The sequence below is a fragment of the Pelmatolapia mariae genome, linkage group LG4, assembly GCF_036321145.2.
Source record: "Pelmatolapia mariae isolate MD_Pm_ZW linkage group LG4, Pm_UMD_F_2, whole genome shotgun sequence".
In the NCBI taxonomy this organism is placed as follows: Eukaryota; Metazoa; Chordata; class Actinopteri; order Cichliformes; family Cichlidae; genus Pelmatolapia; species Pelmatolapia mariae.
Window position 1 is genome coordinate 6,370,847 of NC_086230.1, and position 27,395 is coordinate 6,398,241.

Genomic DNA, 27,395 nt, shown 5'->3' on the forward strand with positions numbered 1-27,395 from the left:
CAAGGCTTTATTTACAACAAATGAATTAACTTTGGGAGCTATGAACATGAAGCTTGAGACAGAGTGAGAGTCGGGGGTGAGTCATGGGTTGTGGAGCAAGAATCTGAGTCCCTGCAACAGAAGGAGAGAGATGTCAGAACAGCACTGGGCAAAGTGATGGGAAAGAAAGAGAATGAGGGATATTTCCGAGGCTTACTATCCTGATGGCGAGAGCAGTGAACCCAGCCTGGGTGATCCAGTGAGATCCGGAATGATGGACGCAGGAGGGCGGGCATGTGAAGTGTGAAGGAAAACAGAGCATGAATGGTGGCTATGATTCACAGGAATGACCAGCTTCCAGGTAAGCAAGAGTATTGCCAAGTTGTAGGTCCATGGAAAAATTAGAACACAGGGAAACCACAAGTTAAATATAAACAAGAACTTGAATTCACTGCGGAGCAAGATGGCCAAGCACTAAGGTGGGTTAGCAGCCAAACTGGCCAAGACTAGTTGTGTGCGGTGGTCTTAAATACAGTCGGCTGGAGTTTCTTTTTCTGACAACTTTTTACTTTTACTTGCTACATTTTTAAACAAATATCTGTACTTTCAACTTCTTATATTTTTAAAACAGACTCATTACTTTTGGTGTGAGCTATTTGAGGCAAGTAATTACTACACGTCACTGCAAGCCTCCAAACATCAAACTGATTTGAGCCTAAATAGTAACACATGAAAGGCAGGCCTGTTTGTGTAATGGGCAAAACCATGTGTCAAAGTCAGGGGTTAAAGTTGGTTTTGTCAAGTCAACATATTGGCATAGGTGTGGCTACCCTAACCCTAAACATATATGAGTAAAGAGCAAAAATTTGCTTACATTAAAATAAGCATGATTTACTTACCGTTTGTCATGTGTATGCTGAACTGACAGCTCCTATCTGGTCTTTAAATGATGACATGATGAACCCTGCTTCCGGGTTCAAACTACTCTGAGTTTATTGAGGCTGTTGTGTTTTTAACATGTTTTAATGCTTTGTATCTTGTTCTATTTATTCTGACAAGCCCCTAAAAACAGTCAGTGATCACTGTCGGTCTCTCTCAGTTTTTATTACCGATATTCATTTTAAAGCTTAGTTTATAAAACCTTACGATATAACTACAGCCCAGCCCATGCAGCAGTATATTAATGACTAACCTCATATTGTGGCTGGATTATCTCAGTTGCTTTCCTGACTGAAGTTTGGTCCATTTACAGGTTAGCATTCATCCTCCAGTTTCTCTTTGCTAAAGTGTTTATATTATGCTAACCATAGCTGTGTAACTAGCCACCACGTAGCACATCAATATATAAGAGCTAGCCCACCTTTTGTAACCCTACAAACGTCACTGCTGTTTAGATTTGTTGGAAGCAATAGCAGAGCTACACATTTGAATTTTATCAGAATTCCCTCAGTCAGAACACGGTATATTATGTTAGGGTGGAAACTAGTGAGCTGTTCATTTGACTTTGGGACCTTAAGCGGGGTTTGGACCCAGAAACGGCTACGTCGTCAGACTTAAAGACCGGATTATTAAGGATGGCTTTGATGTAATTGGGCCCAGTATCTTACTTTTAATGAATTCATCATTGTCTTCTGGCTATGTTCCCTCTGTTTTTAAACATGCTGTAGTGCAACCTGTTCTTAAAAAAAAGGTGTCTTGAATGTAACGACCACGTTAATTATAGGCCGATATCCAAACTTCCGTTCCTCTCCAAAATCTTAGAGAAGATAGTTCTCTCGCAACTCCAGGCTTACCTGGATGCGCATGACATCTGTGATAAAGTTTAATCTGGTTTTAAACCACGCCACAGCACCGAAACAGCTTTGCTGAGAGTCCTTAATGATCTTCACTTAATTACTTATTCAGGGCATTCTGCTGTATTAGTCTTATTGGATCTGTCCTCAGCCTTTGATATGGTCGACCATAATATTTTATTAATGAGGTTAGAGCACACTGTGGGCGTTTGGGGTGAAGCCCTTAACTGGTTCAAATCATACCTCTTGAACAGGTCTTTCTCCGTCACCTTGGGTGCTTATTCTTCCTCAACTGCATCCTTATGCTGTAGTGTGCCCCAAGGCTCTGTGCTTGGCCCAATGTTATTCTCATTATACATGCTCCCCCTAGGCTTAATCTTTGAAAAATAGAACATTTCTTATCACTGCTATGCTGGCGATATACAAATATATTTTCAATTAAATGATGACGACATTGCTCTCTCATTAAACTGCTTCCTGGAGTGCATGAGAGAAGTCAAAGAACGGCTTTTGGGCAACTCCTTTATCCTGAATGATAAGAAAATGGAAATTGTGGTGTTTGGCAACCATATCCCCCGGGGCCTATTAGCTGATACCCTTGGTTCCTTTGCCACTTGCCTCTCTGACTCAGTTACTGACCTAGGTGTCCTGCTGGATAGCTCTTTTAAATTTAACAAACAAGTGTCCTCTGTAATTAAATCTAGCTTTTACCAACTGTGCCTTATTGCTAAGGCTAAGCACTATATCCCTCATAATCTTGAAAAGCTCATTCATGCTTTTGTGACTTCTGGATTGGATTACTGTAATTCTCTCTACTTTGGTCTTCACTTTGCTCACTTTCATAGACTTCAGCTTGTCCAAAATGCTGCGGCTCGCCTCCTGACTGGTACTAGAAAGCATGCCTCTATCACCCCCTGTTCTTGCTGATTTGCATTGGTTACCCATAAAATATCGTATGAATTTGAATTTAAAATATTGTTGCTCACCTTTAAAATTATAAATAATTTAGCCCCTAGCTATTTTGGCGATCTCCTTAGTCCATATGTCCCTGGGCGAGCTGTCAGGCTTCATTACTTTTGGTTCAGCCTATATCTAGACTTAAATGTAGGGGTGACCGTGCTTTTGCCCTGGTTGCACCTTACCTGTGGAACAACCTTCCCATTGCTATCCATGCGGCAGACTCCATTTTATCTTTTAAATCTCATTTAAAAACTCACTTATTTAACCTAGCTTTTCCATCTAGTTAGTGTCCCTATTTTATATTTGGCTCAATTTTTATCTATGTATTTTATCTTTTAGTTATATCTGTTCTTAGTAACTTTGTTCTTATATTCCCTTTTATTCCTGTATAATTAGTTCCCTCAACCTGCTGACATATGTGGTACTTTGTTAATGGTTTTTTATTTAATCATGTCTTAATTTCCCTGTTTCTATTGTAAAGCACTTTGGTGTACCGCTGGTTTTTAAATGTGCTATATAAATAAAGTTGTATTGTATTAAAGACCAGATTGACGTATGCTTGCTACTCTGATTTGTATGCTGAGATGACTGAACACCGCTGTACTAGCACGACAGAAGAGGAGCAAACATGAAGGGGGGGGGAAGAACATTATATATAATATATACATTAGGTGAATGTGCAGTAGTAGCATGTATGCAGCAAGCAGGTGAATTCTGTACATAAAGTGAATTAAATAAGAATAGACAATCTGACTATTTTACAAAATAGACAAAATGAACATATTTAGAATTAAAGGAATTTGAAATGTACATTGTGCCGGTGGGTTTAGAGTGTCTAGAAGAGAGTCCTGTCTCAGTCACTTATGGATGATGTGAGAGGTCGGGTGTGTGTGCGTTTCAAAACGTTTTTGAAAATCTGTTTTTTAAATTTGGAAATTTAAAAACTCATTTCAAAATGGTTTTTGAAATGAGGTCTTTATTGAGAGTTTAATTCTTTTTTTTGTGAAATTCATTGTCGATTTGAAGTATTTATTGATGGATTAATAATTAATTTTGAATAATAGATTTAAAAATAGTGTTTTTGTTTAAAATTAAATTATTATAAAATAAATGACTTTAGTAATGTTTGAATAAATGAAATAATTTAAAAAATGAATTCATTAATGAAAGTTTTCATCTTTGATTTGTGTTGTCAGCTTTGTGTTTACACCAAAATGCTAAGAGAAAGATGTGTGTGCTCATTTGGATAGGGTTTTGTGTTGGTGTGTGGGGCTGTAGCCTATAGGTTCACATGGTTAACTGATCATTTTACAGAGTAACGTGAAAGTAACGTGAAAGTAACGTGAAAGTAACGTGAAAGTAACGTGAAAGTAACGTAACGTACGGTTACTGTGTAACCTGGGTTCTGTTAGTGAGAGACTATCTCTCCACACCGTTACATATTCCATATGAACAGGGTACGACCCCCCTCCCCCCCTTGGTCGTGGAGCGTGGATACTTCTTTAAGACACTCCGGCACGCCCGGCCATGCCCCACAGCTCACAAATAAAACAGCTGTGCAGACATGACACCGGTGATAGTTTGATTGGAATTGGATTGATCTGTAAGACACCCCGTGAGGGGACAGTGCAATCGAATCGCAGAGAGTGAAGGTGCCAACGAACCACTGACAAAGTACACATTAGCAGACCACCCCCGGTCAGGGGGTGGCCAGCTTGACCTTCGCCAGACGCGAAGGCCAAGCTGGGGGGTGGAGGCAGCAGTCTGCAGATGCCACACTGGTCGTGCAGGACGCAGGACCGGAAGTGATCAGCCGCTCAAGGTCAGCCCGGGAACCGCAAGGCAGACCGCCAGGGAGCGCAGCACACCGAGCTGCCAAGTAGGATCCCGCTGGTCGCATAAGCCTACAACGTGTGGGCAATGCCAGGTCGGTGCTACAAGCTGGAGAACTCTCACTCACCACAGTGAGGTCCGACTGCGTGTAAGCCGGTGAAGCGGGCAACACGCCAGGGAAGCACAGCCTACACTAACAGGTCAAGCTAGGGATGAGACCTGTCCATCCACAGAGCCGAAGCTGCCCTGTGCTGTCGACAGACAGGGAGGGGGGATGGCAACCTAGCCCTTGGGCCTCCCTCAAAATTTACACCCTTTTGTGTCCCTCGTTACCCAAAATGGTCCCCATCCAAAGGTGATATAGCAATATCATATATGAATTTTTTTTTCATTTTTTTTCACATCAGATCTTTTAAACAACTTCAGACCTATCAACAGATATAAAGTTTTTCATAATTTTTTTTTATATTTTTTAGGTTTTTATGGCTTTATTGTCATAAAACCCCCTGTTTTTTGGGGGGTAAAAAACCATAATATGCAATATTTTCAAAAGATTAGTTGCAAATGGAAATATTTGGCATGAGGTTATTACAGCCTTGAATGGGTAAATAATTCATAACAACATTGATTTGGATGCATTATTATTTTTGGAACAATAACACTTTATTGCAAAAATACAAACTGAACTGACCTGAACAAACTCAACAAACTGAACAAAGATGTAATTTACATTTTATAGCACGAACCTCAAGATGGATGGATTTTGCAGACAGGACATATCTTATATATATCTTTGCAGCAGTTACGATAATAATGTGCTGTTTGCACAATGAGCACTGCTTCCTCTTTTTGGAACGCTGCTCTTTCTCAGCAGCCTCCCCTAAATTGACCGTGCGCTTGGTGTTGTGCGTGCGCGCGTCAGAGCATTTCGTGGCGTCTGTGCAGAAATGACTCGTAAGACCAGGCTGCAAACTATTCTCACAGACTTCAAAGATGCACCTAAATTAAAAAAAAAGATCATAGTCTATCTTATTGTACAGACGATGATCTTTTTCTGTCTCTCCCTCATGTTCTGTGTTCCTGTCCCACTGGGAAACTGAACTGACCTGAACAAACTCAACAACAAACTAAACAAAGATGTAATTTACATTTTATAGCACGAACCTCAAGATGGATGGATTTTGCAGACAGGACATATCCTACCATTTGCAGCAGTTACGATAATAATGCGCTGTTTGCACGATGAGCACAGCTTCCAACTCTCCCCTAAATTGACCGTGCGCTCCGTGTTGTGCGTGCGCGCGTCAGTGCATTTCGTGGCGTCTGTGCAGACATGACTCGTAAGACAAGGCTGCAAACTATTCTCACAGACTTCAAATGTGCACTTGAATCCAAGAAGATAGAAAACGATCTCTCTCTGTCTCTCCCCCCGGCTCTGTTGACATGCCACTGGGAGAGTAGCGACTGCCCATCCCCCCTCTGCTCTGCAAACAGGTGGCTGTTTTTGCACCCCTCCCCCCTCTGCTCAACAAACACGTGGCTGCTTTCACCCCTCCCCTCGCTTGCTGAGAGCAAACACAAGGCTCACAAGGTAAAATGAAGCAGAATAACAGTGACAGAGGTTCAGAGAAAGGGGAAAAAATGGAGCAGGCCCCCTTTGTTTACTTCAAGGAGGCGGCTCTACGGGCCGTTTTGTTTGCGACCGACACACACACACACACACACACACAGTATAAATATATTCTCAATCACATTCACACCACTCTCTTAAATCAGTTCCACTACATCAAGACTATTTTATGGTGGTCAGCTGTTTTATTGTCATGTATTTTGCATAGTAAGATAACCATGTCCTGCATTCAAAACCACTGAAAATGTCTATGGTGGTGCTGTGCCTAATATTGTGCTCATTTGATCCAAAACCTATTTTTCCTTTATTTTGAAGGCAGAGGGCTTAGATCCATTAGGTATTCACGAGAAAAGCATTATCACATGTCAGGATTACAGTATGTTGAAAATATGTGATTATAATGGGAGTCAATGGGGCCCAAAATGGTACGAGGGATACAGGAGGTAACACATATGTGAATCTCCTTTACTATACACCACACAGTAGAGGGGATCATTGAATTTTAAAAATAATCCTAAAATGCACATCATAAGTCAGTTTCATGCAACTAGTCTTTAAAATGACTGATATATTGAGAATCAAAAATCCAAAGTTACCCAAAATGGTCCCTTTTTTCACGAGGGAGGCCCGCGTGTAAGCCGGTGAAGCGGGCAACACGCCAGGGAAGCACAGCCTACACTAACAGGTCAAGCTAGGGATGAGACCTGTCCATCCACAGAGCCGAAGCTGCCCTGTGCTGTCGACAGACAGGGAGGGGGGATGGCAGCCTAGCCTGCTGAAGTGGAGGGTTGAGCAAGGTGACAACCCGAAGGTCCAACCCCAGCACCGTCACTACAAGCTGTCCGCAGACAGATGAGCCTCAAGAGTGAACTCCAACAAGACACTCGAGGTCAGTCATAAAGTCCCAACTCACTGAGCGGGCCTTTGCTGGTTGTGTAAGCCCGTGACACAAAGGCAATGCACCTCAGGGAGCCAGTGTTGCAGGATGGAGAGCTCTCACTCACTGGCTGAAGTGTCAGACACTTGAGATGGACTGATCCGATATTACGGATTGGTCCGATACTGACCTAAATTACTGGACCGGATATCAGCAGTGTTGCCACAGTTACTTTGAAAAAGTAATATATTACGGACTACTGATTACTCCTTCCAAAAGTAACTTAGTTACTTTACTGATTACTTTATTTTTAAAGTAACTAAGTTAGAATACTAGTTACTTTATTAGTTACTTTCAGAAGCTGCCAATAACACTCCCCACTGCCTCAACATAAAAACATCAACCGGTTTTGCCAATACTCACTTTATTGGAAGTGTATTTTAACAGTAGTGTCAACAATATATCTCCTGACATTTGAAGTTGAACTTAAAACTTTTTTCCTGACAGAAATACTTGTTTGTATGAAAATAAAGACAGTCTTGTTACTTCACTTAACATAAATACTTTTTATAAAAAAAAATAAGTCGACTTCATTTAACATAAATACTTTTTTTATAAAAAAACAAACAAAGAAAGTCTTTGACTTTATTTAACATAAATACTTTTTATAAAAAAAACAAACAAACAAAGAGTCTTTCTTGACTTCCCTTAAGATACTTTTTATACCATCCACATGTTAGCACTATTGTCCGCTTTTGTAACTTTGGACTAATCTTATGAAAAAAAAGAGACTGCAGGTCCAACTTAAATAAATTGTCTTACTTCCTTGCAAGTAATTGAAAGTAACAGAAACTCAAAATAGTGACCATATTTCCAGCTAAAGAACGAACATCTCTCTCCCTCCATTGTTGTTTACACTTTTTTACGTCGCTGGCTGCTTGTGAGTGGGAAACGTGACCTGTCGCTTATGTGACGTTTCACGTATGCGTTTGTCATCCGCTGAGACAAAAAGAAGAAACCACATCTTTTTGCTTAAAAAAATAGTAACGCACAGTGGTTTGGACAAGTAACTTTAATCTGACTACTGTTATGGTAATAGTAACGCGTTAGATTAGTCGTTACTGAAAAAGTGGTCATATTCAGAGTAACGCGTTACTAAGCAACCCGTTACCGGCATCACTGGATATCAGAGAGAAATAAAAAATGTAATCTGATCCATTAAATATAAAAAACACTCACAAAACTTGTGACATGGCGTAACCCAGCTCATAACCTTAGCACGTCGGAGCAGTATGCGTCACGTGATAGAGCAGCTGTGGCATGCGAGACCTGTCAGTGGTCTGGTTGAGCATTTGGAGCGTCGCTACCAAACTGGCATTTTATTTCTGAGAAAGTTATCCCAGAGAGAAGTAAAGGAAGTGTGTAAGATCATCTCTGAATGTTTGTAAAGCATTCCAGCGTTAAGCTTAACAACCGATATATGGAGCGACTGCCTCTTATCTCTCTCTCCTGCTGCTACTTCAATCATGAAACTGATCAATGATCAGCTGATCGGCTTTTCTGTCGCGACTCGCGTCTCTCTTGTTTGTTTATCGCCCACTTTGCACCACAAAGAGGAAACTAGGGGATAAACAACAGCAGCAGGTTTAAACTTGATAAGCTGTTGTTGGAATTTATTCAATATTACTTTCTACACCAGGATCCTTTTCTACGAAAGCTGACAGCTGGTAACTGTGCAGGGCGGATCTAGCAAAGTTTTGCCAGGGGGCAGGTAGGGCATTAACAGGGAAAGGGGGGCACAAAGAAATACTTTTCTTTCTAATTCTCATGTCTAGCTTTTAATAAATAATTATCTGAATCTTATAACCAAAGTTTTCATCTGATGTAAAATGTATAGAATCCATTATTGTATTTGTCATGTACTGATATATGGCTATGTCTTAATGTGATGATTTTTGAACTGGATGTTGTTGTCCGAAGGAGGCCCCGTTAAGTGGCTAGTTGTCAGATCGACAGTATTGAATAAAGCAAGAGAAAGACTGTGCTTTATGTCCTGATTTAATTCAGAGTGCTCTGCCTAATTCAGTAATAAGGTGGGCACACAACAGTATTCAGTAACTATTAAGTCTAATATATACCCTAGTAAGCTATAGTACTTTTTCCTTTGGGGTGTTACCATCTGTGCAGTCTGCAATTCTGTTGAAGAAAGATGTTGAATCTATTTAAATAGTGTAAAAGAAGAAGAAGAATTCTTTGCATTTATTTTACACGTGCATTAAATTAAAGTCGATTACGTTCATTAAGCATTATGAGGTGGAGGGTGGGGAGTAGTTCCCTAGTTTTTTTTGCTGGGAGGTGGCAACCCTATTAGTTAGGTTGTTTAATATTTCCGCTAAGTATTGTTTAGAATACCAGAATAGGAAGGATGGTGTAGGTTTAAGTTTATTAGATTGATCAGTATTACTGGACTATCAAATATTTTGGGTGCAGTGTATTTTTTGCATACAGGTACAACAGAATAGCCTTAGTGTTTTGTTTTTTAAAACTTGATTTTGAACTTGTACAAAATGCAGCAAGATATTTAAAAAAAAACAGTTTTATTGATTATAAAATACACTATATCGGATTCATATCGGTATCGGCAGATATCAAAATTTATGGTATCGGTATCGGACATAAAAAAGCAGTATCGTGCCATCTCTATCAGACACAGTGAGGTCTGACAAGCGTGCAAACCCGCGGACGCAGTTTGAAGTTTGAACAGGAACAGACTGCAGCACACTGCATCAGTGTGCTCTAAAATCAATTTCAATGGCTCCCCTCTGGGCGATGCCTCCGCTGCATCTCCTGCAGGACTGAGAGGAGGAGAGCCAGCTTTGTGCCCAAAGCCACCGTGCTTTTTAACTCCTGGAGTCTTTTGGTCTTCCTCAGAGGTACTCTAAAACGGCGGCTGGAAGGCAACAACTCAAACTCACTGTGAAGTGGATGGTTCGAACAATTAACAATAGAATGAGCCTTTCTAAGCACATTTTTATTGTAAATGGCCAAAAGTCCATCTTGCCAGCGCCCTGAAATTTTTATTAGCAGTTTTTACCAAAAGACCCAACCGATTCTTATTCTTCACTGTCAGGTTACCAAACCAGGCAGCGATACAAAAGGACATCACAGATTTGATAAAACTTCTATAAAACAAAGACAACATCTCAGATGAGACATTATTAGTCAGAAAGTCTGTCACCCAGCCGATCAGACTAGTGTCAAGCTTAAAATGATTGTAAAGCCTGTCAGCAAGTAAGAAGGGTTGAATTGTATTGAATGCCATGAAAAGTCAGCAAATAATAATCTTGCATGGGTGTGAGGGGTCTCAAGATGCTTGTACAAGAGATGCAGGAGTGTGACAACAGCATCCTCCACACCTCTTCCTGCTCTATAGGTGAACTGGAAGGGGTCAAGATGGTGTTCAACACGCATTAAAATCTTCTTCTTAATAACTCATCATTCATTCCAGAGAATCAAATAACAATATAATAAAATAGCAAATTTAAAAGTATAAACACACATAAATAACGTTTTGCTAAAAAGGATGGAAGGATATTGCATTAATTATTATAAATCATTTCGAGATTGAAGCCATAAATATTACGAGAAAAAAAACGAAACGTAGGGATTACAGTTGTTGTTTCAAGACAAACTGCCACGGGTGATATAACCTCTGAGTTAGTGAAATCATACTTCAGAATCAGTTTTGGTGACAAGGACATTTCTCTTTCAGCACATAAGCACAGTGTGGTGATCAGTATGGTGCAGAGAGCTGCGTCTGCTCAGAAGGGAAAACAGCAAACTTAGAAGAGTGGATTTGTATGAAATGTCATGTTCAGGTCGTGATCCTATAGGAACAGTGACCGAATTAAAAAGCGATGAAATGCAGCCAAGTAAACATGCCGATCTTCCACAACTTTCCAAAATCCTCATTACTTTTGTGACAAAAATAATTCGGTAGTCTATTTAAATAGGCCCCGGGCAGTGGTCTGGAAACTCCTGGGGATGACGACATGCAACACTACAAAAGCTGAAAGTGAAAGTAAAGGTGCCAGAATGGATCAGCACCTCTCCAAGGTAGGCTGCAAAGAGCATTCTGCATTCTAACTGTGTGTTCAGTGTGTGTCGCTGAAATTGGGTCATCTTTAGCTTTTCTGCGAAATAGGTGTTGCGTTAACTGGACATAGAAATGTGGCTGAGCAGTGGCGCTGTGACGCCTTTCAAGTTATCTTGTGCGCAGTGTGACGAGCGAAAATAATGTGAAATTTGTGCAAAGTTGGTTCAGGCATATAATGTGTGCGCCTTGAGCAGAGCGCGTTTTCAGAATAAAGACGATGCTTGTGTTCTAGGTCAGCTGTTTCATCCGTGTTATCGATCTGTCGATACACGCACACATCCGAGGAGGGGGTAAATCAGAAACAATCATCCGACTTCAGTGTTTTAATCCCGTCGCCGTTCACCGTTAACGATCGAAACACGTACAAAGAGCGGATTCGTGGGTATCATACCTGCATGACTATCGCCTTCGACGTGACCTAAGTGGCGAACTTGGTCACCAGCATTCATGCTTCTGCTGCATGTTTCTCGCGTTAGACCAATCAGCTTGGGGTCATGTTCACGCTTTTAAAGGAGTAAAATCCTGGGAACTCACCCATGTTTGTCCCGCGACTTTCCCCACGTCCTTCTGCCTTCTGATAGTTTCAGCTGTCTTCCTCAAGGAATTTGCTGACAGCTTTGAGTCCTCAATGTCGAGGCAATGATTAACAATCACTTGGTGATGAATTAAAAACATGCAGGAAAAAGTACTTTTTTATTGCCAAAACTTGTTCATCAGCCAAATTGGTGGTAAAACAGGTGGTGGTAGAATTTGTCAAATAGTCCGTATACAGTCATTTTGAGCCAGAGAGAACATTCCTGTCACAAGGTAGCTGCAGTTCCTTTTGGCAATGAGTGATGTGGCCAGGAGCACAAATTGCTAGGAATCTAACATATCAGTAATAAAAACATATTTTAAGTGCACAAAAAGGATTGGATTGATTACAGTGTAGAACACGGAGTAGGTGTATTAACACAGCGTGATAAAGATATTTGCAGAACAAACATTTCCTTTATTATTTATGATAATGTTTATTTAACAGCTGATTTTTTCCCCCTTTTTGAATGGAAATTGTCTTTAGAGAGACATCTTGCATGTCCAGTGTAACACCAGCCCGGCATTTCGTTATGGTGCGGTCTGTGTCATTCACAAACAGCACACACACAGTTTTTCTTCCTGTTAATTTAAAGCCTTGTGGGAAGTAACCCCTGCTGTTTACAGAGAGCTCTGTTGTATAATGTGCTAAGCGCAAGACTCCACGACTACTCTGTGTGGATTTATTCAGTTATGCAGTGACCCCATGACTACAAACATCGCCACACAACACTAAGCCTGAGCTGTAAAAGAGACTGGTGTTTTCTGTTTGTCCTTTGTTTGGTTCTTTATATTCCCCAACTTTGCTTTTTTCTAACTCTCAAGTAAACAATTCCACAGAGAGAAGGATTGCAAACTGTGAAACAGCAGTTAGAGAATAAAATGTGATGCAACCCAACAAAGGACATGAAAAAGATGATCTGATGTTCACTCTGAAAAGTGAATTAAAAGTGCTTACTTTTTAAAATTTTGATAATTTCTTCCTATAGACATAGTGAGCATCTCAGTTACATTTAAACATTTTAACCTTTTACCAAGTAAGAATTTCAAAATAAAGCGCAACAATTGTGAAACAAAAGTTTGATTTAAAAATTCTGTCCCAGGTACATTTCTAGGTGACAATAAGGATTCTTCAGCTGACCTGTTGCTTGTTTAGGAACAAAAGTTCATGTGATGATCGAAACCAAAATTGGGACTAATCTTTGCCTGTTACCGATCTGATTTACACAACAGACATGTTGTTGTTTAATAATAATGTTGATAACTACAGCATGTCTCAAAACCATCTGGATAGTGTCAAGTTTACCACACTATAACATCAGCTCTTCCTGTAACTACAGTCTGGGAACATAGCAGGCAGATGCTGGAGAGGAATGTTATCCTGGAGGATTTTATCCGGGTCTGCTTTTTCCTTTTTTTGTTTCATCACACCTTAAATGTGTGACTTGATAAGAGGTGTGCATGGCAGGCAGGCTTTTCTTCTACTTCTACTGTAATAGATGCAGTGTGTGTGTTTTAGCATTGTCTTGCTATTTTTGTGCTATATTCAAGAGGCGTCATCTGGATGGGAGCAGATGTTGCTTTAAAACAGGGTTGGGAAGCTCCAGGCCTCATGGCTGGGGTCCTGCAGGGTTTTAGATATCTCTTGATCCAACACAGCTGATTTAAATGGCTAAATTACGTCATCAACATGTCTTGAAGTTAAAAGAAATTTAAAATTTAGATTTTTTATTTTAAATGAGCTTTGGCTCAGAGAAAATGACAGTGTTTCAAATATCCTCAATGCAGATGCGGATCACACAGTGAACAGTGTTCATAGATAGTGATCTCTCGAAGTGTGGTGCTGAGCCCATGCACTGATATCCATTACAGGATCAACTAATTTTCAGACTTTTGGCTGAGTGTTTCGATTAGATGTACTGCAGATGATGAGATGGAAACGTTAGTCTGAAATAGTTCCACAACTTGTAGCTGCAGTTTTTTTTTGCAGATTCTACCAGTCTTTACGTCTGAGAAGCTGTGCATTGCTCGGTGTTTTGAAGGAAGGCTCAGAGGAGGTTGGAGATTGTTACCATCATGGGCTAATGAATGAGAATGAGCAGTCATCAATCAGTAGAGAAAGACACACATGGACTGCTAACTCTGAAACGATACAAGTATAATTTAAGTCTCTCAGTAATTTAAAATAATACATGAACTCAGGAGACTCAAACAGAAACTCACCTCAGCTGCCCTCCCATGTGGTAGTGAAGAAAGAGTGAGCTGTAGGTGAATGCAGTCCTTATATAACGGGTGACACGGTAGCGCAATTACAGGCAACCACCACACCCAATCTAAGGTGAGGAAAAGGAACAAGGTGCATCTGGTGAAGTCAGTGTGCTGAAAGGTCTTTACAACACTCGGCGTATGGCTTTTTGTCAGACTCAGGGACGAAGCTGTCATTTATGTGTAGCTATTTTCCTCGTTGCTGTGTTTCAAAAATGAGTTTCTGTCATGACTTGTCGAGTGACTAGCCAATCGATGGCATGCAGTTTTTGGATTGCCTCAGATTGCTCTGAACCCCGGCTGAGTAGGTACTAAAAAACTACCACCTATTTGAAAACTCGATCATGGGACTAACCTGTTGTCCATTAAACTAAATAAATACATAATTGGTCGTTCCTCTAACTGTTTCTTTTTAGTACTTTATCACTTTACTTTTCTAGGCGTTTGTTGGCTGATCCCAACTTTTTTCTAGTGTTGCTGTCATCAAATTCCAAATGAGCTAATATTTTCTATGAAATGGGAAATTTGGTAGTTTGAACATTTGATGTTTTCTGTTTTATTGTGAATAAAATATAGATTTATGAGTGTTGTGGGACTTGACTTAAGCGGTCAAAGAAGTGCAGGAGACTGATGCTGTCCAGTTTAGCAAGTGATTTATTCACCATTTTGTGACCCAAACAATATTTACAAAGAAACAAATAAGAAACTCAACTCCAAATAAACTCAGTTCAAATAAACATAACTGAACTTAAATCAACGGAAATTAAGGTTAAACTGCACACAGCTACACTGACCTGGTCCTTTCTTCTCAAACACCTGAGTTCTTCTGCTTAAATAGTCCACTTAACCAAACGATTTCTCCTCTGGACTATTCCATTCAGTAGGTAAGATGAACATCATCATACACAAACCTCTACTGCTACTCTTTACTAGCAACATAAACTCTATGGTGTAATCAATACATAGTACAACAATAAATATATTTCTCCATAAACACTCTAAAATCAACTTTATTAAATTACAAGAATTCTTCCCCTTCTGCACTTGGTCTCTTCCTGTGACCTCAGATTAACCCAGAAGCTATAAAGCAGGAAGTAAAACATCATTTCCTCCTTTTGTTTCTGTAAGACAGGTAGGTAAGGTAAGTTTAAACAATACAAATTAACAGTTGAAATAAATAACATGTTAACTTAACAAACTCGTAGGAATTGATTTAAACCAAGATGTTATATTATATAATCTGTAAAAGTGCAAAACATAAAGAAACCCGGGATAGTAGATGTTTGCCTGTTGCAGACTTCATATGAAATATGGTTAAATCAAAACAAGAATGTTAACTAAGAAAATGGACAAATGGTGTTCTCACCCACTTTGTCACAATGAGATTTGAAAATCATTGTATTTTGCCTTTAGATTTATTTATTAACAACTTTAACAACACTGGATTTGGGTTTGTATCTATAATCGTTATTAATAATAATTTAAATGATAAAATAATAGAGAAGGCAAACTGTGTGGAGTGCAGAAACAATATAGACTTTAGTCAAAACTCTGACAGTGAGGAAATTTGCAGCACAGACGGATCAGTGATACTAAAAAAAAACAAAACACATTAACATGTGGTGCTGTGGATCACCGTAATGAATACCTTTGATTTACTCTGTCATTACTTTGTAAACAGTGATTTATCAGCACAGAGACAGATGTCAGAGTTAATTAACACTTTTGAAGGGGGAACAATGGATCACTTTATTATACTGAGAAAACTACAAGTAACCAGCATTTTCACATACCTGCTTTTTTATGTGTGTAAAAAAAACAAAGATAAACTATCGTTAGAAAGTGTTGTGAAAGCAAGACTCCTGCCTGAGCGCGTTGGCTGCTTGGTAAAGTTGGCTGCTTGTCACATGGCAGGATTAGAAGCCAATCCTGCCATGTGACATAAAACCTGAGGCACAGGTAGACAGTTTGCTTGACTGTGGGAAAATGTGTCACAAAGTGATGGAGAAGAGATACAAACTTTATGAAACTCACTGCAAAAAAAACAACATGCACGTGTTCAGCTGCAGTTAGACCAGTTTTTACCTTATGCCTAAACATAATAAGTCTGCTCGCATTTATTGCGAATGGGATCAAACCGCCAGGCTTCAAAACAGTAAACAATGTGCTCTGCCTCCTAAGCCACAGCCACGCCAAGTACAATTGCTGAGTGGCTTTCTTAAACCATGTGATAGCTGCACAGTGGTTCAGTGACATTAGATGAAAAAGTAGTAGCGACTCCTGATAAAGAACTAGAAGGAAGTTGGAGCCTCTCTGAGGTGTGTCTGTTTACCCTCGCACATTTGTCTTTATTTGCGTCATGTTTTTGGGAGGGATGATATTAAAGGAAGAGAAGAATTAGTCTGTACCAGGTACGTATGCTATGTTTAGTCGCATCTCCTGTACAGTAGGGCTTTCAGGTTTTAAGGGGATTTCTGCTTTGTTTTGTACCTAAAATGCATCAGATCAGAAACCTGCCAGTATTCAATATAATTGTCACTGAAAAATGTTTGTGAGGGTTTTGGATTTTTTTTTAAAGCTCCTTTGAGTATGATCTTTGTAAACCTTTGAAACAAAGGCCAGAATGATCGTTTAATGTTTGTTAATAGCCTTGTTGATGGCAAGGCTTTACTTAATAGACTTGAGGCTTTGGCTGGTTTCTTTGGCTCTTGATTCAAATTCAAAACCAGCAAGAATTCTGAGCTCAAAAACTCAAAACAAGACCATGACACCACAATGTTCTCTGCTTTCAACATTATTCCTTTAGCTGTGATCCTTCAATCTTTTCATGACATTTTCTCATCATTTTTATGCAGCTGACACATAGTTATACATGTCTTTTAAGCCTTCTGAATCAGAAATACTTTATTAATCCCAAAGGAAATTATGGGTTACAGTGCTAACAAAGGAACCCTCCAACCAAACATGCTTTACACAAACATCACATTGGGCAGACAGGTCAGAGAGGTAGGCTGATAAGAAAAACTACAAAAATACACAACATGAGGTGAGAGGAGGGGGGAAAAAAAGCTCCACCCAGACTGAGCTCCTGGAGAACAGTTTGAGAACAGAAAAAACACCTCAGCAAAAAAGAGCATGAATCTTAATACAACATAGAAACACAACATGATAAGCAACATGGGTGGGTATGGGGTGAGAGAGAGACGGTGTAGACAGCGCATTCGGTCCTGCAGCATAACTGCGCTGGTCCAGTCAACCCGCCATCTGCATCAGGAGGGGACAAGCATCAAAGGCCTTTGGAAAGGGAGGGCGGATGTCTATATGTGTATTTGTGTCCGTGTGTGTGTGTATGTATCCTGAGTTTAGCTGAGAGAGTGTCCTTCGCCCGGTCAGGATAAATAAACAGTTTTCCAGCTGACCCAGGTGGCCTTGGGAGAAAGTCAATGAGTGTCATTATTGCTATTAGGGAGAGAATTGTTGATGTTCTCCTCGGAGTCAGGTCTTTCAGCTCTGTCAAGTGTCCAACGGTGCTGTTGAAGTTGGGGGGGGTAGCCGCATGGTGATGGTGGTTATGTTGTTTAGGATGAACAGACTGCATCAGAATTTTAGTTGTTCTTAATGTTCATCACTGGTCCGCATGTGTATCAATTTCCCGTTGAAGAGCCATGAGCTTTTCTGAGATCTTTCCCATATTACATTCCATAAGAACAGTCTGAGCACTAACCACCCCTCCCAGTGCTTCGATCATCTAGGCCAGCCTTGTGGGGATTTTGACCAGCTGTAACCAGTTTCTTCAATTTTCGATAAGCCAGGACGAAGCCAGCTCCAATCAGCAAGAACCCCGTTATCATGGTTCCGAATAGGTAGATGTCTTCTATGTCCTCAAGATGTCCTCCATCGTGTGTCCAGCAGGGAACGTCCGTCCAGGACACTGGGGCTCTCCCGAACCCAGATTCCTCGTAGAGAGGAGAGTGTCAGTAGCATTAAGGGCCCAGTTGATCAAATCCATAATTCTTCTTTAGGCTTTAGAGAACAAGAATGAGACAGAGGCTTTCTGAGGGTTAGAGTTAGACGAGACTAGACAAGGACAAAGAAGCCAAGCAGGAAAGATAAGGGAGGGAGAGGGAGAAAGATGCTACCGCCTCCATCAAGAGCCAAGAGAGCTGGCTGGATTGGCTGTCCATCCTTGTCCACTTTTGCCGTGTTTTAAACTCCAACAAGACTCAGACCATGATTGTCGATCCTCCTGAATCACATAATAAAATCAATTTAGCACTTGCTTCTGCTTAGTCTAGTGTTTGAAATTTTTAATAATATTTGAGTCCTCTTAGGGTTTGACTTGCATGTAAAATCTAAATTCTAATTGTCTTTCATATAAGGAACATTTCTAAATTGTAGCCTATGGTCCTGGCTGAACTGGAGAACATTCATGCATTTGTCATGATGTTTTGATTTCTTTATTGACTAGTTTGCCAGCTTACAGGGTTGTTTGTCACATTGCTTGTTACTGTCACACTGAAGGTTACGGGCACTAGAGGGTGCTGTGATATTCTGTTGATATCACACATTTGATCTGGCAGCCTGTCCAGTCGTCACATTCTAAGCTGGTTCATTAAAAGTACAAGTCCATCGTATGTATTGTATTAACTTACTTTTATTATCCTTGAAGCGGAAAAGGGCCTTTCATAATATGCACTGCTGACAGGCAGTTAGAGAGATTGAACAGTTCGAACAACATGATCTGAAAAACTCCCACACTGTGGGAGAGCGGTAGGAACCATCACTCTTTGCAAGTCTGAGACTTGTCTACTCTGAGGTATTTCAGATGTCAAGTTAGGAGTAATTCACATCATCAGTGCTGGAGTAATAAGCATGTCTGAAAATAGGCATGTCTGAAAATCTTTAATACTATAGGTCTGGTTAGAAAGGTGTTTTTTCCATTGTGCCCGTCATGCAGTCTATCGCTGGGGTGAATACCTTGATTCTGAACATTTGCTTGCTGCTCAGGTATTCATGCTGTCCAAGAGTAGAAGCAAGGAGACAACCTTTAAGTTTTGTTGCTTCCTGCATGGAGTGTTTTGAGATGTGTCGGGATGATATGCCACTATTTTCACATCTGCACAATATCAGTCGACAGGTGATCAAAATAAGGATCAGTGTGCTAATGAACCGTTGAATCTTTAGGTGATTCAGCTTGATCTATAGCCTTAGACAGATCAACAGTTTTCGACTAAAGCATATCTGATTACATATTAGACCCACCTAACACTTTTCAAAAGAATGCAAAGCATACAACAGACTGGTTCAGAGTCCATTTGAACCAGTATTGCCCTACAGCTCCCTAAGCATTGCTTTCTCATGAGATATCTCTCAGCACACACAAAATAGCAGCCAACCTATCTGGGATATCCAGTCTTTAAATGATGACGTGATGAACCCTGCTTCCGGGCCCAAACTACTCTGCGTTTAAATATCTTGTTTGCATCTGCGTTTGCATTTTGTTGTATTTAATCTCAAAAAGCCCCTAAAAACAGGCAGTGATCACTGTCAGTCGCTCTCTCGGTTTGTATTACCGCTATTCATTTTAAAGCTCAGTTTTTAAAACCTTACATGTAACTACAGCCCAGCCCATGCAGCAGTATATTAATGACTAACCTCGTATTGTGGATGGATTATCTCAGTAGTTCTTCTGGCTGAAGTTCGGTCCGTTTACAGCATCCTGCCATGCAACTGCAGTTGTCCCTAACCAGTGTTGCCAACTCCTCAGTAAGGAAAATCGCTATTGGCTGTCCTAAAAGTCGCTAGAAGTCGATAAATTACGTCATCGGCTATTTGCATAATTGGTCATGCTAATGTAATTATAACCTACCTTGTTGGAGAGAGAAATAACAGCGTGGAAGAGACATAGAGTGAGTAAAAAATGTCCTAAATGCATTTAGAATTTACTTAGAGCTACAAATTAAATTTGTTTTAGCAATTATTGTTTTTTAATGTCACAATTCCAACCCTGCTCCTTTATCCGGGCTTGGACCGGCAAAAGTGACCCGAAATTGGCACTCTGGTGGAGTTACTTTGTGTGGGTGTGTGTTTATAAGTAGTTTACAGTTACAGTTACAGTCAGTGCTGTAGCAGCGGCTTCGCTCATGCGCGAGTCATTTGCCGTTTGGACGCATAGGTGTGAACGTCTCCTGCCCTGATAGCAGCTGGGGGAGGACTATCCTCCGCCCGTGAGCACTTTGGCACGGGTGAGGTGCCCATGGCAGCACCCGCTGCTTGTTAAGAGTAACGGTGTGTTCACACCGAATGCGATAGACGCGAACAGAGCGTCAGGTTTACATGTAAAGTCAATGGAAAAGCACAATGACACGCGATTGCAGGTCCCGCGAAAATTCAAAAATTCGCAGTACACTGATGCGCGTCTGGCGCGCTTGACTTGCGAATAAAACCACGCGCGTCAGTTTTTGTGTTGCATTTTGTGCGTACACGTGTATCGCGTCAACCGCTCGAGTTGGAAAAATCTGAACTCCAGCGTCAATTCGCACCGCGACAACCAATCAGGAGCCTGGTGACGTGGCTTTGACCTAGGTCAAAGGGGCAGATCCAGCCAAAGCCCTTCATTCTTCATTCAATATGGAGGAAAGGCTAATCAACGCCGTAGCAAACAACCCGGAGCTGTACGACACCAGCTGCTTTCTGTACCGAGACAGGAATATAAAGGACCGAGCTTGGAGGAAGATATGTGAAGAGATCGGACAACCTGGTAAGTTCATTCATTTCTCTTTTGAAATTTTTCACTGACCCGAGGAAGCCGCACAAAAGCTAGCAAGCCACCACTATTTTCCCACTGATGTACAAATACCGTTCTGCTTTTATGCATGTTGTCATATAGGAATATATTTTGTTTATTAATAAACAGCACACAGTGGTCCCGCTGTTCATCCATCACTGCCTTGCTTTTTCGCAGTTTTTTATTGCACAGTACAGCATTGCATTCTGCAGCCTGATTGACAAATCTCCTCCGTGTTGTGTCTCCTGCGCTTGCCAAATATATCATGTTTGGTTTTGATAACCATCACGTCCAATAGAAAAAACAGCACAAAAACACCCATAACTATGACCTTCATTCTGAAATACACACCTGCACAGGGAGGGAAAAAGGCGCACGAAAGTGGCAGGCAGATGAAGACAAAACGTGGCATAATAATGTCTGTGAAGGTTCTCAGTCATCCAGGTCATCGTAGTCAAAGGAGTTTGCAAAGAAAAGCGTCTGGACTTCTTTAAGTTGCTTGAAGACGTTTCACCTCTCATCCGAGAAGCTTCTTCAGTTCTAATGTCAAATGGCCGGGACTCTCGGCCATTTGACCTTAGAACTGAAGAAGCTTCTCGGATGAGAGGTGAAACGTCTTCAAGCAACTTAAAGAAGTCCAGACGCTTTTCTTTGCAAACTCCTGTGGCATAATAATACTTTCACGTTTTGCAATCTACAAAGGTTTGCACTTTGAGAATCAACTTGTGAGAACTGTGACTAATGTTCATGTGTGTGGGGAAAAAAGTGTATAAAGTGCGTGGCGAGGGGCTAGTTATTCTGAGAACCCCTGCTGCAATAAATGAGGGACCACTGTATATACTTTCTCTATGATTATTGTATTCAACCTGTTAACATTTAATATTGTCTTGATAGAAGCAACTGATTCTGCAGCAGAGCATCCCCTGTTGCTTCTCCTGGCTCCCCAGTCCCTGGTCCCTGAGCTCCTGCTGCTGCACCCACAGGTATGTACAGCATGCACTGATAGCTTTTTACTCTGTGGGATTCCCTTGTGATCACCTTTACTAAATATCTACAACCAATCTGATTATATCCTGTTTTTTGTTTTTTTTTCTTTTTTTTTCAATGTTGAAATTAAAATCTAGCATCAGCCTTCTCATTTCTTTGTGTTTTGTGCTGTGTTTTACAGGCCCAGAGAGGAGGACAGCTCCGAGGCAGATGAGGGGCGGGTCCCAGGACGGTCCATTGGCGGTGGAGCTGGCCATCCTGGAGTTCCTGAAGAGGCCACACCAGTCTCCAATGGAGCATTTCCTCCTCAGCCTTGTTCCTGCTCTGGAGAGCAGCTGGGTCCTTTTTATTCCTGTCTCTCTGTAAATACTTATATTTTATATATTTATGTTTAATGTTTTTCTGTTTGAGAATTTTAATATTATTTCAAATAAATTTTTATAATGACTAATGTCTCAGTTCTACTACACAGCAAATGTTGGCACACGACTTGACACATGTAGAATTTATTTCATATTATACTAATGACAAAATATACTAATACAGTGGGATGCAAAAGTTTGGGCAACCTTGTTAATAGCCATTATTTTCCTGTATAAATCGTTGGTGGTTACAATAAAAAAATGTCAGTTAAATATATCATACAGGAGACACACAGTGATATTTGAGAAGTGAAATGAAGTTTACTGGATTTACAGAAAGTGTGCAATAATTGTTTAAACAAAATCAAGCAGGTGCATAAATTTGGGCACCACAAAAAAAGAAATGAAATAAATATTTAGTGTATAATCAATGTGTGTGTCTCCTTTATGATATATGGGGTGCCTTTGTCTGGACGTGCTTCCCATCCAGAGCTCCACAGCAGAGAGGGAAGTTCCAGCGCTCCTGGAATCCCTCTGTGATGGACCGCCAGTCTCCAGGTGAAGGCACAGCCATGAAGTCGTCCACTAGACAGTCCCAGATGGCCGTCGCTACCTGGGGGGGTGATCTGGCACACCGTGGACACACCGACTGAGTAACTGAAACTAAAAACAAAATTGTTCAAAATTAGTATTATGTGTACTGCAGTTACAAAATACATTATTCAAATTCCAAAATACTTTTGTGATGTCAGATTTAAATTACAAAACATAAATCTTACATAAAACATTTTGTAATTATAAGAATAATTACAAAATATATATTAGATATAATATAAAACAGTTGGGTTTTGTTTTAACTTTAACATATTATAATTTGATTGTGGCAGCTACTTTATAATATCACTCTTATTACTCTTTTCAAAACTTTATTAATTAAATTAATATTTTTATAATAATATAAAAATACTTCAAATGTGGCAATTGCAGAGGAGTGCAGCTAAAGAGTTTGAAATATTACTCTTTCTGGGTCACAAAATAAGCTTTTAACATGTTTTCAGAGGTCTGTTACCCACCAGCTCAATAGCTGACCCGGAGTTTAAGACTCATTAGAGCCACTGAGAACACCTGACTCCTGGCACATTGTTTTCAGACCTCTGTGGTCTTTCACTACTCGGGTTAAGCACGATATATAAGTCACAAAAATGTTATTGTTTGGCTTTTTTCAGTGTTTTATTTGTTCCTGAGTAAATCTGTTTGGCTGAGATTAAAGTTCTAGTTTTCACACAGCTGAATAAACGTCAAACAGAAAACTGATTGAACTGAAGTGTGAGATGGACTCCAATGTCCTGTTATATTTTAGGGAGCAAGGAGCAGATGGCTACGTTTAATAAACTCCACCGAATCTGAAGGCTGAACAGTCCCATTTCACAGCCTCGCACTTCCGGCCCTCTCGGTCTTCGGACAACCCGGCCCATGTAGACTGCGAATGCTGCGGCCCCTGAATTGGGACACAGCCTATGGGACATATTTAGAATTCATAGTCAGTGTTATTGTAGCTAGATCTGCCCTGAGATGGTATGCTGGGAGGGTAAGAAGGCCTCAGATATTGACTGTGTCATCTTAGCTTGTTTTTAATCTCTCATGTTTATTAACTGCTGACATTACAGTCAGTGGCGGTCCTTGCCTGTTTGGCACCCTGGGTGAACACTCCATCCCTCCTTTTCTGCTCTTTCATATTCTTGTCAATATTCTTGATAATTATTTATAATCACCTCTGTTAATCCTTGATATTCATAACTGAGTGATGTGTATATATTAGTGCTATTTCTTAAATGTCTAAAATCTGTAACATAATGTATTGTTTGGACTTTAGTCTGTTACTGTTACTATTTTTACAATTTCTTCTTGGACCAACTGTAACCCACATAATTTCCTTAGGGATTAATAAAGTATTCTGAATATGCTTCTGATTGTTTCAGGATGACCTGCCATTATCCAATGACACATCTGCTTACCTGTATCTTTTGCTCGTTTCTCCTCCTCTTCTTTTCTGTTTTTTCTAAACTGAGGACCTGATGGCTTTGAACTTTTCTTGTCCGTCTTCCATTGTTTTTAATTTTGTACTCCAGTATGAACACCCATCCCCCAACTCAAGGATCACCACAACATAACCTAATAGACCTACACCTTAGTTCACAGATTCACTTTGTCTAAGGTTTATTTCTGGGATTTCACACAACCCAGGATTCAAATCATGAATACATAATGGACTTGGATTGACAATATTATGAATCAAATGTGCTCTATTTGGAAGCAGCAGGTCTCCCTCCCGTTTCGACGGGTTGTGTGTGAGACTTTAAATCATCAAACTGTAAATTATAAATTTTAAATTGTTATTGATCCCTTTACCCCTAGTCCTAAAGTGTATATTTATTTTCTTACTCTTCTTATATTTATTGTTTGTTTACTTGCACTGCTGTAACTGGAGCCTCGTCGTCTCGTGTCTCTATATACTGGACTGTATGTAGCGGAGATGACAATAAAGTTTACTTTGACTTCAGCAGCGAGCAGGCGCACCGAGGGCTCTCGCGCTCACTTTTCACATACAGAATTTCGAAAAAACATCGGTGCAAATTATAAGTCTGTATCATAATTTCTGTTGTTTTCGTGTTTGTTGTTTTGTTTTTATTTTGTTTTATTTTGCGGGTTGGTTATTAGATGCTGCTCCAGCCACCCGGTGGATCCCCCGCCGCCCCGCCCTCTCCTCCCTGTGCAGCAGGCGCACCTCGCAAACGGAGGGCGCCCTTACTCCCTGCAAATGAGCTATAGGAAACCATCATGCCATCCCCAAAATGCGCTGGCATGATATCAGGGCAGCATGAGTATGAGCAACTTTTTTGGGTTTTTTTTTGCCGATGCCCGTGATGCCGCCCTCCACCATGATGAATTCAGATTGAACGTGTTTTATGTCTTGTATGATTAAATGATTATATGATTTAGTTTTGGATGTTAACCGCAGGTTTCAGCCTATACTACAGCCCAATACAACGTGAAATGATACACATGAACTGATTGTTTCTCTCCCCTTCTTGTAGATAAATGTAAATGCTATTTTTCATGATTTGTGGAGCTGACTACACTTACCTTTAAGCCGTTCTCAGAGTGTGACAGTCAGCTGTCTGTGCTAAAACAAGAAATGTCTGCAGTGCATAGCTATCACAGTGTATACTTAAAAGATGCTCTTGCAGAGCACTCAGTCACTTGCTGTTCACAAAAAGAGAAAGCAGTTTGGAGAAAAGCTGTGGTGATAACATCATGGGACATATTTAGAGATTATATTCAGTGTTATTGTAGCTCCTTGGTCAAAGCGCTAAACTTTAGCTTCTTTTAATAAACAATATTTATCATGTGCAAGACCAGCGGAGATCCCCCCTGCGATGGGATGGTGGGAGAGGGAGAAGGTGTCAGATATTGCTGACCTGCCTGTTGATCGTGTCATCTGAGCTTTTGTCTATTAACTGCTGACATTTTACTTTCATGAAATCAGCATCCTCAAAGACAGCTAGTTTTCATAATGGCCTTCGTATGGCACATCAAATCCTACTTCTTCTCTCAACAACTTTCTAAATGGAAGTCGTTACAACACTGATCTAACCCTAAAGCCTTAACATGTCATCAAGATGATGTTTAAAATGTGAACGTGTGCATTGGCCAGCACTGGCCAGGGAAACAAGTTTTATGGGTTTTGTTTTATTATTATTTAAATCTTTTTAAATCTTCTGTGTGTCTATGTGTCCATAATATACCTTTCTCCTGCTTTTTTAATTTCACTGTAGTTTGCAAAGATCACAGAGGGCATCATGACGTCACACGGCTGTTATCTCTGCCTGTTGCTTTTAAGCGTGAGTGTTCTCTTTGCAGTTTTACTTGATTTGCTAGTGCTAGTTTCAAGAGGAGCTCGAATATTTTTAGATGTAATGTTTTGTTGATTACTGTAACTTCTGATTTTATTAAAAAGCTATGAGACCCAAAGTACTCATTTGTAATTTTTTTGGTAGCCTGTCCTTCTTAAATTTAGGTCTGCATTAGTGTAGTTTATATAGTATTATACATGTTATGTTCATCATATGGTGGTAATTCTGTCCATCTAATTAAACAACCTTTTGTCTACCAGGTAATCCTGATCGAGCCATCAGAAGCAGGTTGTATGAACCACTTCAAAAAAGCAGACTGGGTAAGAAAAAATATGTTCTTGTCCCTTATTATTAAATTTCTTAATAGGCTGATCTCTAATGCTGGATGACAAGGCAGCTAAGATAAAAGGTAATATGAGGGATGATATAAATCAGGCCCCAAAACAACAAATAATGAATTACTGTAATGAGTGTTTTCTTCTGTTTAACTGTATTATGCTGTTGTCTATATCTTGGAAGCTAATAAGCTACTTTAAAAGTGGCCCCATATTCAAATGGTCTGTAAAGAAAGTGTGGAAGTCTGCGTCTGTTTCAGTGTGAAACACACGTGTGAGCTCCAAGTTAACAGTTTTTACTTGTTGTCAGTGATGGAAAAAAGACATTTTTAAGGACTTGTGGTGAGCACAAGGTCAGAAATTGTAAGCTTTGTATGTAATCTGTTGAGAATATAAAACAAGGGATCAGTGTCATCATAACTTGTAAATTAACTTAACTTTTTTTCTTTTTTTGAAAATAAAGATATATAATACAAAAATTTCCTGGTGCCTTTGGTGACATTTTTTTGTTTCTATTTTCTTGTAATTCTGAATGATTACATTTCAAGTTTTTATTTAAAGCAATAAAATGACAGACAAACCAAACAATCAGATTTGGGCGTTGGGATCAGGTTTTAGACAACCTGCAGCCCTTTGGGGGCCTCCAACCCCAGCAGATTTGTGTTTTAGCAGCCAATATATTTCACTCTCTTTGGACATGTTGCAGTTTCAGTTGTGATGATCACTCACTAAAAATAAACATAACTAATGATGTATTTTGCTTCTTTACCATTTCTCTATGTTTAGAAGAAAACTACAATAGACAAGCTCCCAGAGAATATTCCTGTCAAAATAATGAACAAGTCTGAGGTAACTTTGTGAAACATTGTTTAAAAACTAGAAAATGTCCAAATGTATTTAAATTTATGTTGGAGTGACTTATATTTGGTTAATGATAAATGTGC

General features: G+C 40.0%; 1 protein-coding gene and 1 long non-coding RNA gene across 10 annotated transcripts in view; one reads left to right on the forward strand and one right to left on the reverse strand.

Annotated features, from left to right (window-relative positions):
- On the reverse strand, nucleotides 1–11,862 carry LOC134625875 (uncharacterized). The gene is made up of 3 exons (XR_010093780.1): nucleotides 11,763–11,862; nucleotides 197–333; nucleotides 1–111 (listed from the first exon to the last, which is right to left on the reverse strand). It is a non-coding gene; the product is annotated as an uncharacterized LOC134625875 (long non-coding RNA).
- The window catches only part of LOC134625873 (salivary glue protein Sgs-3-like), a 27,033-nt gene continuing 10,679 nt past the window's right edge, over nucleotides 11,042–27,395 (forward strand). For 3 of the 9 annotated variants that reach the window (XM_063471196.1, XM_063471197.1, XM_063471202.1), the window contains exons 1-4: nucleotides 11,045–11,188; nucleotides 26,039–26,104; nucleotides 26,377–26,436; nucleotides 27,238–27,300. In XM_063471196.1, coding sequence (XP_063327266.1) covers nucleotides 11,117–11,188; nucleotides 26,039–26,104; nucleotides 26,377–26,436; nucleotides 27,238–27,300 — 261 coding nt within the window. In that variant the 5' untranslated portion in view covers nucleotides 11,045–11,116. Of the gene's footprint in view, nucleotides 11,189–15,781; nucleotides 16,478–26,038; nucleotides 26,105–26,376; nucleotides 26,437–27,237; nucleotides 27,301–27,395 lie in introns of those variants that run through there. The other 6 variants (XM_063471200.1, XM_063471201.1, XM_063471199.1 and 3 more) reach the window with 6 other exon arrangements.